The following is a 15,684-nucleotide window of genomic DNA, read 5'->3' as shown; positions in this document are numbered from 1 at the left end:
TTTTTTTTTTTTTTTTTTTTTTTTTTGGTATGAGGGATCGAACTTGGGCCCTTGTGCTTTCAAGGCAAACAGAGGAACCACTGAGCTAAGTCCCTGGCCCCTAAAATAATCAGTTTTAATCTAATTGTCCTTACTGATGTTCCCACTTCCAATACCTCAAAAAAGCGTCGTATAAGAAAATCCATTATAATTCCAAAGTAAAATATGATGTAACTAAACAGTAACTTGTCTGATTTTGCCCAAAAGCAGCCAAGGAGAGTCTGCTGTCCAGCATTTTCTCTTCTGATTGTTACCTGCAAAGGCCCAGGTACACAGAATGAATACATAAAGCTTCTAATACGACTGCTAGGTTCTGTGCAGAAAATGGAATTTTTCTTCCAAAGACACTGAAAGACTTGAAAAGCTCCAGCAAGTTTCTAGCTTGACGAGGTGGCACACGCTTGTAATCCCATGCATGTGGGAGGCCAAGAAGGAGAACTGCAAGTGCAAGTCCAGCCTAGGCTACGGAGTGAAACTCCCATCTAAAAATAAAGGTAAAAAGGGCTTGCAGTGCAGTTCAGTAGAGTGAGCCTGTGTTCAGTCACCAGTGCGGAGCATATTCCACAGGAAGCCAAACCAGCTAAAAATTCAATTAAAATCCCTAATTACATTGCATAATAGCTTTAAAGCTGTTTTCATGTGTATTGTTACTCGTTTTTGGTTTCTGTGGCAGAAGAGGCTTTAATGTTTGGCATAGTAAATTCTCAGTATTTAAATTTGCACTTATGGGCTGGGGATTTAGCTCAGTGGTGCCGCCGCCTGCCTCGAAAGCACAAGGACCCGAGTTCAATCTCCAGTACCAAAAAACCAAATACAAAAGACAAACTGCACTCATGATTCACTGTGCTCAAGAATGGAAGGAAATTCTACTTACCCTAAAGATGGGAAAGGTATTCTCAAAGGAAGATCTCACTGTGGGTACGTTAAAAGGCCTAGTCTAGGATTCAGAAGTGCTTATTCAAATAAAGCCACCTTCCAAAGAGAACTTGCATACTCTGCTGAGATTGGGATTGAGGAACTGCCAAACTCTTGATTGTTTTTTTTTTTTTTTTTTTTTTTTTTGAGACAAAGTCTCACTATGTAGTTCAGGCTGCCTTGGTTTTTTTTTGTTTTTTTTTTGGGGGGGGGAGGTACTGGGGATCGAACTTGGGTCCCTATGCTTACAAAGCAGGTGCTGGAACCACTGAACTAAATCCCTGGACCCAGGCTGTCTTGAATTCACAATGTAGCCTAGGCTGCCTTCAACTCACCAGGATCTTCCTGCCTCAGCCTCTTGAGTGCTGGGATTAGAGACATGACTACCATGCCAGGCTATCTCCTAATTTTTTGAGAGGGGAAGGGGTGTCTGTTACTTGTGCTGGTGGAGAAACCTCTTAATGTCTCACCTGGTGTTCATACCCATCATTTTTGGGGAGGTCTTATATGCAAAACTAGTTCATTAAGATATAGTTACAAAGTGGTCTGTGTCCTACTTCTGCAGCAACAGGGAAAAGGATCTTTGTGTTAAATTTCAATGCATATTGTCAACTGGCTTTTTTTTTGCCATGTGCATACATTTGTTCCTTTATTAACCACTAAGCATCAAAATAGGGAAGAATTAACAAATTTAATGTCTCATGTACATGTAAGTAACTTCTCAGCAGAATCTAGACAGTCTTCATGAGCTCTGATTTCAAGTTTTGTAGAAATTAGTATTATTTTGGTTTGCAAATGTCAAATCTATTTTGAAAGTATGATTTTAGTTTGCATATACTAAATGATGGTGGCTAAAACTAAAAGGGTTAGGATGACTTGAGTACCTGTTCTAAAGTAATACCAGAGATCTGATTTTACATATACCATTTTCCATACAAGTCCATTTTTTTGATATATGGAAATAATCTACAAAATGCTTCACATATAATATACTAAAATAAGTTCACATATAAAGGATCTTTATAAATTAAAGTTCTCTTTAGATGAAGAGATTATACTATCAATTCATTGACAAATTACACCACTCCTATTTTAAAGGTGATACCTGAACCAGAAAAAGAGCTTAACAAGCCGTATCGTGCACAGCTTATGCATTAAAGATCTCCCAATATTTATGTTCTTATTCAAATCATTTAAATTATACTGTTGAGGGTAGGTCTGATGACCATGCAAAGGAAACAGTGAACAAATCCAATAGAGTAGTAGCAATGAGGTAGCAAACTAATAGGGCAGAAGGGTGTGGGCCACAGAGGGCCTTCTAGCCTAAGAACTCCGAGTGATTAGGGATGCACTGTAAGGTCTTAAGGAGAGAGTGATGTAATTTATTCATATTTTAATAGGATCATTTTGGCTGCTGTGCTAAAAACATGGAGGGCCAATGTTAGAAGCAAGGAAACCTTATAGGAAGCTGTTGAATAATTCGGATGAGATAATGGTGTCTTGGAACAGCACAGGACATGATCAGATTCTGGATATATTTTGAAGATAACAGGATTTCTCTGAAGAACTGAGGACAGCTCCGAAGTTAAGAGTATGGAATAGGTATCAATGGAGGTAGGAAAACTGTATAGAAAATCTGAGTTCACTTTTGGTCATGCTGAGTTTGAGATGTCTCTGAAACATCCAAGTGGAGACACTGAGAACTGGATTTCTGCAAACAGGAGACGTAAATTTGGGAACAGTTGCCACAGAGATGGCGTTTAAAATGATGAGACTGGCAGAAACGATGGGAGAGTGAGCACAGAGAGTCCAAGGACTAAGGGGTCTCTGGGCTCTGAGTTTAAGAAGCACCCTAAGCATGAATACCCACGAGATGGGTGGAACCCCGAGAAGTGTGGTGCCTTGGGAAACGAGGAGGAAAGTGCACCAAGGAGGCAGTAACCAATTTGAGGACAGGACGAGTGAAATAAGACATGCCCAGCCACTGACTGAGCCTCTCAAAGGCCACTGGTGACCCTGGCAAGCAGTTTTAGTGCAAAAGTATGAGGACAAGCAGGAACAGAGGAGGTATGAGACAGAGAAGGGATGGGAGACAAGGGACTGACAGAGGTTCCAGGGGTTTTGCTGCAAAGAGAGATGAAGATATGGAATAGTGGTAGCAAGGAAGGAGGAACTGTAAGGAAGACTTTTAAGTTAATTCGAGGGCATGTTTTGTGTGCTGATGAACGTGATCCAGTAGAGAACCAAAACTGCTAACAAAGGAGAACTACTGAAGTGACACCCCAGGGAGAGACAGAAAAGATCTGGTAAAGAGTTTTAGGCAGAAGCAAAGATAACTGAGCTACGGTAACTGGAGTGAAGACAGATGTGGCACATAGCACATTTAGGGTTTCAGTCTATAGAGGTTCTCTTGATAAAATACTTCAGGCAACTCTAATGTGCACCACAAAAAGCAAAAAACTACTGGTCTGCACTGTCTTACCTGATTCATTCATAATAACCCCAGTGTTTTCCTAAAGATGCTCACCTGCTTACACAGAACCAGTTCATGTAGTAGCCTAGGTATCTGCTAGCAGTTCAACACATGCAAATTTAACTAATAAAAATATGTACCAAACAGCAAAGTGTGATGGGAGGTAATCAGATGCATTTTTGTGCTCTGCTGGAAGGCTCTCTTATATGATAAATCATGTACTTCATGTTGTAGATTATAGGACAGACACCATCTAACTTTGTACATCTAACAAGGTGTACAAATTTACATGTAAAAGTGAAATCCATTTTTCATACAATGAGACCTTGACTCTGCTTATGCTTATGTGAAGAAATGCAAGTGTTCAAAAAGTACTTACCAACAGTGGTCACAGGAGGCTGGGAGGCGTACTGGGAGCTTGTTGTGGCAGGGTATGGACCACCAGGTGGGTAAGGACAGCCTGGGTAACCACTAAAGAACAAAAACCAGTAAATACGGTGACCCAACACAGGTTTTTTAGTTTGTTTTTGAGACAGGTTCTCGCTATGTAGTCTGGGCCGATCTCAAACTCACTAGGTAGCCCAGGGTGACATCAAACTTGTGATTTTTCTGCCTCCACTTGCCAAGTGCTGGGATTATAGGTGAGCATCTGATTCAAAAATACTCTTAAGAACTCCACTTAGAAAGTTAACTACATGTTGTCTTACTAGTTAATGAATTTACAGTTTTTAAGCTAAAGGTGTTTATTCAAATAACAGTCTATGGAAATTCCATTAATGACACCGGATTTAGAGTAAATGGTCAAGGGCTAGGGATTTAGCTCAGTGGTGCCGCTGCCTGCCTCACAAACGCAGGTGTCAATTTGATCCTCAGTACCAGAATAAATAAAGTAAAATAAAATGGTCAAATGTTCTTGAGTGGCCCTGATTATTTGAAGGTCACTTTCATAGCAGCAGAAAACAGCCAGAGCATTTCTAAGGCCCCAAATCCAACAATAACAAGCCAGCCTCATGGTATATGCCTATAATCCTAGCAGTTTTGGGAAGCTGAGGCAGGAGGATCCCATGTTCAAGCTTTGCCTAGGCAATTCAGTGCTATTTAGCAAGACTCTGTTTCAAAATAAAAAATAAGCTATCATTATAGTACAGTATTCCTAACAAATAATCATCTTTCTCTATTGAACACTATAATTTCTATATAGCTTATAAGTAATGGTTCTAAACTCCTGACACATTAGTATTTTTATTTTTCCTCCTCAGTCTTTAAACATTCTTAATTCCTTCAAAGGACATGATTTTCAGAGCTAATCTTCCTCTGAATGTGTACTAGTTTGTTAGTATTTTCTTTATAATGTAGAGAGAAAAGTCAAGCAGGATGATTACTTGCTATCAGCTGAACACTAAATTCTGATTAACCCTATTTTAACTATAATACTCAGGTCTATGACATTTGCAATTCTGATCAACATATCCTGTACAGTTCTAAGATTAAAGATTGAAAAGAACTTGTTGAGAGTCCTGGAGCAAGAGCTCTTTTTAGTTCATGGTCAGTAATCCTTTCAGTGCAGTGGCTCAGAGATAATATTTGTGCTCATGCTTTATAACTTGTCTGCAAGAAGAATTTTGTATATGACTTGCTGAAGATTTAGTGTGATCACAGTATTCTCAGTACTCAAACTGGAAAAGTTAAGCTTTTTTGTTCCTAGTGGATACATTCTGGATATTACTGAACAATACTTTTGTTTCTAGTCTCTTCAGTAATCTGTGCTATAGAGAAAACAATGTCAATCTTACTGAAATTTCTGCATTCACCTTTTGGAAAAACTGGGATAAACTGCTTTTTGGAGGGGGGTTATTCCTATTTTGCATACCTTCTCAAAGATAATGTGATCATATTTCTGAATTTTTCAGTAACTTGGCACAAAACTCTTTTAACCCTACGGATAGAAACTTCAGAGAACTCCCAAGCTCTTTCCTTAGTTTGCTCAATTTCCCCTTCATGATTATTCTCTATATTCAGTTAATTTTTTTGAGAAGTATTATTTTCTGTCTTTGTAGATTATTAAACATTTTGTTCTATGAAGCACTTTAAATCCTAAATCCATTTTTCAAGATTTTCTATCTTTAAGTGTTTTCTTCATATACACCAAGAATGAAATTTATTACAATAAGAGACATACTGTCGTTCATTCCCCTGAAAATATTTTCCCTTCCTTAAGTACACTTATACCGTTGTTTTCTACTTTCTGAAGCAGATCTGGATTTTTTTTGTTTAATGAATGTCTTTAGTTTTGTCATCTCAGCTGTCTCAATGCCCTGAATAAACTGAAAACCTTCACCATTCATATTTCATTTTGATGCTGAAGAACTCGAGCCAGAAGCCACAGAGTATTAACTACAGCGAAATAAGGTTGATGGGTACACACCTAAATTTAAGTGGTTTTTTTTTTTTTTTGTTTGTTTTTTTGTTTTTTTGAGACAGGTTCTCACTATGTAGCCCAGACTAGTCTCAAACTCATAGCGATCCTCCTGCCTCAGCCTCCCAAGTGCTGGGATTACAGGCGTGTGCCATGATACCCGGCCATTTTAAGTGTTTTCTAAAAAATATTTTTTCCAACTCATATTCCTTTACATACCCATTCAGAATTTACTATTTATTATATTCAAGGCTTGATGTAGGAGCTAAGACATAAGACACCAATCTGTCTTGTCCTGAAGATGCTAATAATCACATAGGACAGATCCCTGCAAACAATCCTGATACAAAAGAAAGAAATAAATGCCAAAGGGCTGGGGATTTAGCTCAGCAGTTCAGTGGCGTGCCTTGCAAGTGCAAGGACCCGAGGTCATTCCCTGGTACCAAAAAAAAAAAGCCAAGTAAAATTCCAGGAGATAGAGTGGGAAAACAATTCTAGCTAGAGATGAGGGAAGGGTTTGGGAGATCTAGAGCACCTGTCAAAGCTACACCTTCACCCTCTCTTCTATTACTAATATACTATATTCTACAGCATGAGAATTTCCTGATTGTTTTGTTTTAAACTATTATGGCTCTTTCTTCTCCGTCTACCTGTAAATACATAATTTTCCTCTTTAATCTCTCACCTCCAAGCCAGATGTGGTCTCTCTTATAGAGCTCTATTTATTTAGCACAGCAATTACCATTTTCTAACTTTTCTCTTATCAGGAACTGTTTTCTTATAGTTTTAATTCATGCTTGCTAGAACATATATACCTAAATCGGAACAACCAGGGCTGGGGATGTAGCTTAGTGGCGCTGTGCCTGCCTGGCAAGCACAAGGTCCCGAGTTTCGATCCTTAGTACCAAGAAAAAAAACAAAACAAAACAAAAACAGCAACAAAGCAAAAAAACTGGAAAAATTTTTTTTTAAAAAAAAAACAACTGGTGATTAAACCCAGGGATGCTCTATGCTCCAACACTGAGCTACATCCCCAGCCCTTTAATTTTTTTTTTTTAAGTTTTTATTTTGAGACAAAAGTCTCACTAAATTGCCAGGCTGGGATTAAACCAGTGATTCTCCTGCCTCAGCTTCCCCAGTGCTGGGATTACAGGTGTGTGCAACCATGGCTGGATGGAAAGCATTCTTGATACACCTTTTAGTTTCCTTGTATACATACTGCAGGTTTTAAATAGAACTTTCAAAAATATCTTAAGGGCCGGGGTTTTTAGCTCAGAGGTACCGGTCCTAAGTTTGATCTCCAATACCCAACCCCCCAAAAAAAAAAGATTTGGAAAAAACTTTAGAGATCATCTCATCTTGTCTGACTTTCTATAACAACAATAAAAACTCAGAATCATTATTCATATGAAGACTCTTCTTGAGTCACTGATTAATTCTTATTAGAACAAAAGCAGAAGAAAAAATATTTGGATATGGCATTTCTTTTGCTCCTAAAACATATAAATATCTGAGTGGAAAGACTTTAAAACGTAATGCAACCTATATTCATTTCATGTACACCCTACTACAAGAATGAACAACTATTAAAGAAATAGCCAGTTAAAAAGAAAAAAAAAAGAAAAGGGTTCTGAGGCTCCTTGACAAGATCTTTTACATACAAAAAGATGCAGGTGATAATTTAAATATAACCTAACAACTCATTAGCATGTTATGTTTTGAGGCCTGGTGTGTTGGCGAACGCCTGTAATCCCAGCACTCGGGAGGCTGAGGCAGGAGGACTTCTGTGAGTTGAGACCAGCCTGGGCTACATAGTGACTTCCAGGTCAGTATCAACTACATAGTGAGACCCTGTCTCAAAAAAGCAAAACAAACAAAAAAAGCATGTTATGGGGCCAGGGATTTAGCTCAGTGGTTCGGTGGCCTGCCTTGAAAGCGCAAGGACCTGAGTTCAATCCCAGTACCAAAAAAAAAAAGCATGTTATGTTTTGAGATTATGAGATTATAGGTTACATTTCAGGGAGAACAAATTAAATCTCTAAATAACAGATACCTCACAAAGAAATTTCTTACAAGTAATCTCAAAGGACTTTTTTTAATGGTTACCTAAGACAGCAAGTACAATTTACATTTTTGTCAGTATTTTCATTTTTCTCTACAAGCTTCTTGTAAATTACTGTTCAGAAGTTTAATTCCTTATTATGCTTTCAAAAACTATTCCCTTTAGGTCCAAAGTTAATTTTGTATTACCAACTGTTATTTATAAAGGCTTCAGACAGATTTCCATTTCTAGAACTTAATCAGGAGATGTGAGGTCTCAAGAAATCTAAAGCTTATATTCTGTAACATACCAGTATAACCACTATAATAGGAATCTTCTGGTCTCTTCTTATCTATCTGAAATGCCAGAATGCTTACTACTTTATAAAGCTGGTCCCTGAAATTAAGAAAAGCCAAGAAATATATAGGCTTGATAAATTCAACTTTCAAGATCCTGAATGTTACATGTTTCCTATATACGTTTATCTATGAGAGGCGTTCAGGAAATCTGGCTGCACTTTTATCTGTGAAGGTTCCAATTTGCTTATATAAAATGAAGAATTAAGAGTTTAAAATTTCTGAGCCAGGCATGGTGGCACACGCCTATAATCTCAGCACTGAGGAGACAGAGGCAGGAGGATCACTATGAGTTCAAGACTGGCCTGGGCTACATAGTGAGTAGTTCAAAGCTAGCCTGCATTACAAAGCAAGACACTGTCTCAAAAAAAAAAAAAATAATAATCTGAATAATTGTAGCTACAAATCTCACAGAGATTTGTCTTACGTTTTAAGCAACAAAGACTACCTTTGGGAGGTATTACCTTGGGAATAAGCACACATTTAAAAGACATGTTAATAGTGTCTCCTTGACTTTCTCTAGTGTTATTCATAAACTGATTTCACTATTACTTTCATTTACCTGTTATGTTACTATCAAGTGGATAATAAAGGTTGATAGTAAATGTAGTCTAAGAACTAAATGAAAAAAATCCTGACCTCATCATATAAACCATTGATTCCCTGGTAATTTACATAAATGCTATCTATTTATAAGAGGGTATTAAGATATTCTATTCCTTGGATGAATTAAATATATTTTGTATTCCATTAAGCTTTCAACTGTCTGCACTAGATACACAAAGTTTGTAAAGGTCTGGGAAGTACCAAGGATTTCAAAATCTGAAATCAATTAGGATCACTGTGTCCTTACCAACCAACCACTTTTCTCTCCATAAATAAAATGCAACTCCATTTCCTCAGACTAGAAAAAAAACTCTTTTCAAACTATATACATGCATCATAAAATTCTACCAATAACCAAGTTTTATCTTCTATGGAATACAACTAAACTGATTTTAATACCCTTGTTGGTGACTATTATTTTAATTCAAAATCAAACAGAATTTCAAATACCTTATTCAAAGCATAATCTTTCATTACCTGGGATTAGGAGGATATCCAGATGGGTATGCAGAGATTCCACCGGGCATGCCTGGCATGTAGGAGGCTAAAAACAATTTTTAACATTTTAAAATAATATGAAGTCCTGAAATATGAAGGCTTCAGAATCAGATATACATCAGTGTGAAAACCACAGCAAAATTTCACAGAGAAGCCAAATCTCAGCTTCAAAAAAAAACAAACAACTGACCCATACTATTTCTTTACTTCAAGCATAATTCTCAGGTCATTAAACATGAGTTACACCACTCATGAAAAGCCCAACAAGAAATAACTGGCAAACAGGTCAACTTGGTCAGCTTGGTCAGCTCTCCAGGAAGGAGGTGTACCTGGAAATGAGGTGGTTCGCTTTATAATTTAAAGAAGGTAATTCTGGCCTCATTTGGCCCAAGAGATCAGCTTCTTAGAAGCTGACTTATTTATTTATTTTTTAATTAATTAAATATGGGGGGGGACCAGGCACAGTGCCACTGAGCTAAATCCCTGGCCTGTGACTTCTTTATTATATCTAAGAAATCATTTGATGTTCTTTGAAGGCTGTGTTGACCAGTAAGCACAGCTAGTTTTGTTGGCTTGAGAACTTTTAAGACTTCAAATTAGTATGAGAGTACAATTCTGAATTTACATTTATGCTATCTAGATTGGTTAAAAACAAAACCTTGGAGATACTAGGGAAAAAGTTAAAATCCTGCCATTTTATTTATTTTGGGGGGGGTACTGGGGCTCGAACTCCGGCCCTTGTGCTTGCCAGGCAGGCGGCAGAACCAATGAACTAAATCCTCAGCCCCAAATCCTGCCATTTTAAAAGAATGCCTTACATACCCTTTTTAAAGAGAATACTACTGGCACAGAACTAAAATTCAGTGGTGCCAAGAGGCTAATCATCACCGAAGGAAAAAAGAAGGTAATTTTGGCCTTACGTGACAGTAGCATGTGCTGAAAATCAATTTTTTTTGTGTGAAAATTTTCTTGTTGAATACAATGGTGACTTAGCTCTTAGGTTGATATTTTAGTGTCTTCTGTGTGATAAGAACCAGGATCAAATGGAGAAGAAGGGTGAGGAGAGAAGAAGAAAGATTCCCTGGCCTGAAGTTGCTTGCAGTCTAACGGGAGATAAACAAGCAAAGAATCAGCAAGGCTGGCTACGCTACATGTACGCCCTACACCAACTGTGCCAACGGGGAAGTGCCGAGCACTATCTACAGAATATTCCAGGAAGGCAGCTGCTCTACTCCGGGAGGTGGGCAGTGTCCGGAGCAGGGTGCCAGGCTCCCATCAACAAAAGCCACCTGCTGGAAAGCCTCGCCACAGTGAGCCAGTGTTCAGCAGTCACATCGTTAGGGTGAATAATGATCAGCAATTTCCCTTTTCTAAAGTCCTAAACACTAGTAATTTTACCATAGCTTCTATGTTTCAACTTGGGGAAACAAGAAGTATCACTGGATCCAAGACTGGTGAGGAAACACAGAATAAGGTGACGTGATTTTGGAGCCAGAATCAAATGGGATATTAATGTATTTCATATGAGGTAACTGTGGTGATTAAATGAGAACGTTACAGGACGTACATACAGTAAGTGCCTCACTTATGAGTAGGGGACTTTTACAGATATGGGTGGAATTCAGATTAAGAATATTTGTAGATACAAATCGTGGAAGTAGCTCACGTGTCTGTGGGACAGTGTCACAGCTGTGCTGCTGTGTGTACTGTGCTGTCAGTCAAATCCCAGGATGCTGGGAAGCAAGAGGAAATGCAGTGGTGTCATGGAGGTACTGCTAGGAAGTGAAAGTGAAACAACAGTGAAAATGAGATTGAACCGAGCTTATTTACAGTTGTACTGTCCCACCATTTAAGGTAACTATAAAAGTAAAACGTTTATGTACACTTTTTGTAGATTTTGTGTTTATGCTTTTACATTGTATATTTGTGTCAAAAGTGTGTAAGCCAGGTATGGTGACACACGCCTGTAATCCCAGCAACTCAGGAGGCTGAGGCACAAGGATCACTGTGAGTTCAAGACCAGCCCGGGCTACATAGTGAGTTCCAGGTCAGTCTCAACTATAAAGTGAGACCCTGCAAAGTGTATAAGACTTACTTTGTTGGATTTATGAACAAATCTAATTTATGAATGTTCTCCCAGAACGAACTTGTTTAAAGTTGAGGACTTACTATGATTCACAATTACTACTCAGTAAATGTGGATTATTATTGTCAAAAGATGATGTTTTAGTTTGCTTATTTACTTATTTATAAAAAGACACTTGTAAAGACTTATTTATTAAAAAAAAAAAAAAACGCTTGTAGCCAGGCGTGGTGGTGCACACCTGTAAATCCCAGCACTCAGGAGCCTGAGGCAGGAGGATCGCTGTGAGTTTGAGACTAGCCTGGGCTACACAGTGAGGTCCAGGTCAGTCTCAACTACACAGTGAGACCCTGTCTCGAAAGACCAAAACCAAACCAAACCAAAACAAAACACCACTTGTAAAAACTTTTAACAGTCATGCTAGGCTGCCTGGGCTGATCCTGAAATCCAAGTCTCAAGAGAGCCTCCTGCCTCAGACTTCTAAGTTATCTGGGACCATAGGCACATGCCACTGTGCCTGACTATAACAGTTTTATGGGTGTCAAGGATAATAAAATACTTATATTGAACTATGTACTATAGGTTTTTTTGTTTTGTTTTGTTCTTTGTTTTTGTTTTGGGGTTGTTTTTTATTTTTGAGACAGGGTCTCACTATGTAGTTGAGACTGACCTGGAACTCACAATGTAGCCCAGGCTGGTCTCCAACTCACAGTGATTCTCCTGCCTCAGCCTCCCGAGTGCTGGGATTACAGGCGTGCACCACCATGCCCGGAGGAACAGTAATCTTAAATAAAAAGTACTTGGAGAGATGATAATAAAAAGTAGTTATTTCTCAAAATATAAGTATATAATCTCTCAATTATATTTACTTAAGTATGTGTTTAAATTTGTCTATTCATTTGTAGGTGTGTGTTGGGGGTGGAATTCAGACTTTTATTTCTTTAGGATGCCTAATAATTATATGTTGCCTAAATGCATAAAATGTATTAAAACTGGAACAAATGGGCAATAATGTCGCTTACTCAGTAAATACAAAAACTGCAATAGAGACCATTGTGTGGTCTCGTTTTCAATGTCAATATAAAACTCAAAAAAAGGGGAAAAACTCTTTGTTCCTAAACAGCTTACCTTTGTCTTAAGTGGCCCCTGGCTATGTTTTGAGCAGATAAAGCAAAGAGAGAAGACTAGAAAATGCAGTATTTGGTATTTCAAACTCTAGCAAGAAATATTCTCTTGTACAGCAGAGAAAACAGTGTTTAATAAGATGAAAACAATTTCTGATCCAAAAGAATCACTGGTATCTTTAATGAAACAGATGCTAATCTTAAAACTAAGCTGATTTTGGGAAGTTGGGGAAGGAGTTAAAAAGTTCTATATATGAGATTCCCATTTGCTCACAAGTCAAGAAGCTCCTCAGGAAAGAATGGATTAAAAGAACAAGGTGATTTTTCAGCCGAAAATAAATAAAATAAAGCTCACATAATTTACCTTAAAAGACAAATAAATTTGGTTAACTACACTCTCAAATAAAATTTATTTTTAAAAAAATCACAGCTCAAGGCACGATAGAAGCAATATAGATTTAGTAAAGTCAAAACAAGTACAACCAACTCCCCAATTATTCAGGGTAATTTTAAAGTACTAGTAAGAATATTTTTAAAGATAATAGTGTTAATACATATCAATTAGGGGAGAATTGGTTACTATCTCCCCACACCACACAAGATAAATTCATGAATTGGCTGTACTAAAGAGAAGAAAGCTGAAAGCTAGATGTCCAATTGTGTATACCTGGAATAGCTGAATGTGAATGATTTAGGTGACCTTATAGTTAGTTCTTATCCACAACACTAATCCTGGAATTACAAAGAGAAAGGGGAGGTCAAACTACTTTTCAAGTTATATTTGCTTTCAAGATGATCAAATAAGGCTATTCCATGGCATGCATAATTAAAAATATTCTAGCTCTAGTGTAGCACTTTCTCCTCCATTTTGGATCCAGCACACACATACTTAGATTTCTACCCACAAATGGAAGCCCAAATGCCAGCCTTTGGTAGGAATTTGTACGTGCAGATGTGGGGCCTCAGAATACCTCCCAAAAGTCCATTAACTTGACAAGCTAAAAAGCAAAGTTATCAAAATTTTTAGAGGGCTGTTTACTTTCATTTATCTAAGTTTTATAATCAAATCTTAATTTTACTTACTATTTACAAATATTTCTCAAATTACTTACTATTTGGTGGCCCTGTTGCCTGGTATGGTGGATAGGATGCTGAAACAGTAGGACGAGAGAAGACCGGAGGTTCATCTCCAAACACCACAATCATGACCTGAATAAGTCCCAGCAAGTCTGACTGAGGCTAAAAAAGAAAAAGAGTTCTTGTCAACTGTAGAAATGCTTTTCAGTGAAAGGAAAAGTTGGCCATTTCTAGATTTTCAACTCAGTTTGACAATTTTCTTTGTAGGATCCCAATCATGAGGATGCCATTTAATTATTGTAATAAAAGCGTGTAGTTTTTAATAGTTATTTGTGTATTGGAGGCAAGGCTCTTGTTTCAGGTACATAAGAAGAACATTAGCCAAAGCAGTATATTGCAGAATTCTTCATCTGATTCCATAGAGCTAACCAAAACTTACCTTATTGTCAACGGACAAGTCAAGTACACTAGTATAAACTTAAGGGTGGATATAAACTCTAGTCACAATATTACTTAAGGCTTTAAAAGATAAACAGTATTACCTTGGAAACACATGCTTTTTTATTAAAGATAGTGTTATAAACTAAAATTGTGGGTAGACTAGCTTAGAAACTACTGGATTATGGTTCAAAAGATAGAAACTATTAAAGGATCTTTTTTCTTCCAGTAACAATTATAAACCAAGTGCCCATTTTCCTATACAGGTTGCTAACTTTTGTCTCAAGTATTTATTGACCACTAATTTACGACAAACTGTTTTATGTAAGAGTTGAAACTGGCTTATCTGGTGGCTCTATATTTACTTATTTTCTCTAGGCCCCACTCAGATGAACTTATCAGTTGCTGCAGTTAATCACCTAACCTGCTAATCATCACCAGAACCTCTTTTACTTCTGAAAGAAGAGTTAGTAGCAGTTTACAGGTTTCCAACAAGAACCAAACTCATTTCATTTGTTAAATTTTGACCCACATTATAGACAATGACAATAAATAATACTTCTGAAAGTTTCCTGTGAAAACATTCTTATTCCCACTATTCTAATACTTTTCTTTCTTGTGTTTATTTGTGAATGTAAATGCTGAGCCCAGGGACAGAGAAGTATGATGTTTTTGTCCCTTTGTTCCTCTTGGTTCTTTCTTGGTTGTACTAGATCTTTTGCACTGTCTGCTGGACACCTACGAAGAGTTATAGGGACTTATATTATTTCACTCTAGTAAGAATTTATCCTCTCCTGAAACAAGAAGACAGATTAAGATCGTTTTATAAAATCTAGGACTGAGCTGGTCATGGTTGGTTTTTGTAAGGCTTGTTCCTCTGGGTGCCCCCTCCTAAAATACATTTTTTCGGTGAGGCCAACTAAGAGCCTCCTTGGATCCTTTCTTCTTGGTAAGGTTCTAAAACTCCAACTGCCTCCTCAACCTGAGGCTGCTCAGAATTTGGCTGTATTTTTCAAAAGCTTTCTGCTGAGCTTTTTAGCGTCTTGTCTTTGAAGCTTAGAAATTCAGCATTTATCTTGAGGATCTGACTACCTTCTCTGTGGCCTCCTTTACTCCCAAATCTTGCATCCTAAAGTTCTGGACACCTCGGTAGAGAGAAGAGCAACTTCTGTCTTTTTCAGACATTTTAGGTTGCCTGACACTGCCAGCTTCTCAGCCTCTTAGCTAAAGCCCTCTGTCCAGGTTTTCAAGCTCCCAACCTATATGGAGAATCAGTACATACCACCAGCTGGAAAGAAAGTTATGGGCAAATGTTATCTCGTCTCTTTACAGTTCCTTCTCTACAGAATCTTGCCCCTTCAAGCCTTGATTGCCTCACCAGCTTTCCAAAGTGTTCCAACAGATGTTGTCTGTGTTTTATCTGGTTTCTCTAGGTATTTCTGGCAGGATCACTGGTTTGCAAGTTAGATGATCAGAGGCAGAAACAGAAGTTCCCAAGTATTATTTTTGACACGATTGTTTTTAATAATGACACTTGAGTTCCACAAATATATTCTACTAGCATATTTTAAAATTTATTTTCTACAATATAAGCACCATTTTTTTTTTTTTTTTTTTT

General features: G+C 37.6%; 1 protein-coding gene across 1 annotated transcript in view; it reads right to left on the bottom strand.

Moving 5' to 3' along the window:
• The window catches only part of Tsg101 (tumor susceptibility 101), a 41,418-nt gene that overhangs the window by 12,593 nt on the left and 13,141 nt on the right, over nucleotides 1-15,684 (bottom strand). Inside the window, exons 5-7 of the mRNA XM_010615127.3 lie at nucleotides 13,664-13,790; nucleotides 9,324-9,390; nucleotides 3,807-3,898 (exon numbers count right to left, since the gene is read on the bottom strand). Of these exons, the coding sequence (XP_010613429.1) occupies nucleotides 3,807-3,898; nucleotides 9,324-9,390; nucleotides 13,664-13,790 (286 nt within the window). The remainder of the gene's footprint in view (nucleotides 1-3,806; nucleotides 3,899-9,323; nucleotides 9,391-13,663; nucleotides 13,791-15,684) is intronic.

This window comes from Fukomys damarensis, unplaced genomic scaffold (assembly GCF_012274545.1).
Source record: "Fukomys damarensis isolate Sample0158 unplaced genomic scaffold, DMR_v1.0_HiC HiC_scaffold_16, whole genome shotgun sequence".
NCBI lineage: Eukaryota > Metazoa > Chordata > Mammalia > Rodentia > Bathyergidae > Fukomys > Fukomys damarensis.
Note: the sequence above shows the minus strand (reverse complement) of the source record. Positions and strands in the feature narration are given on the sequence as shown.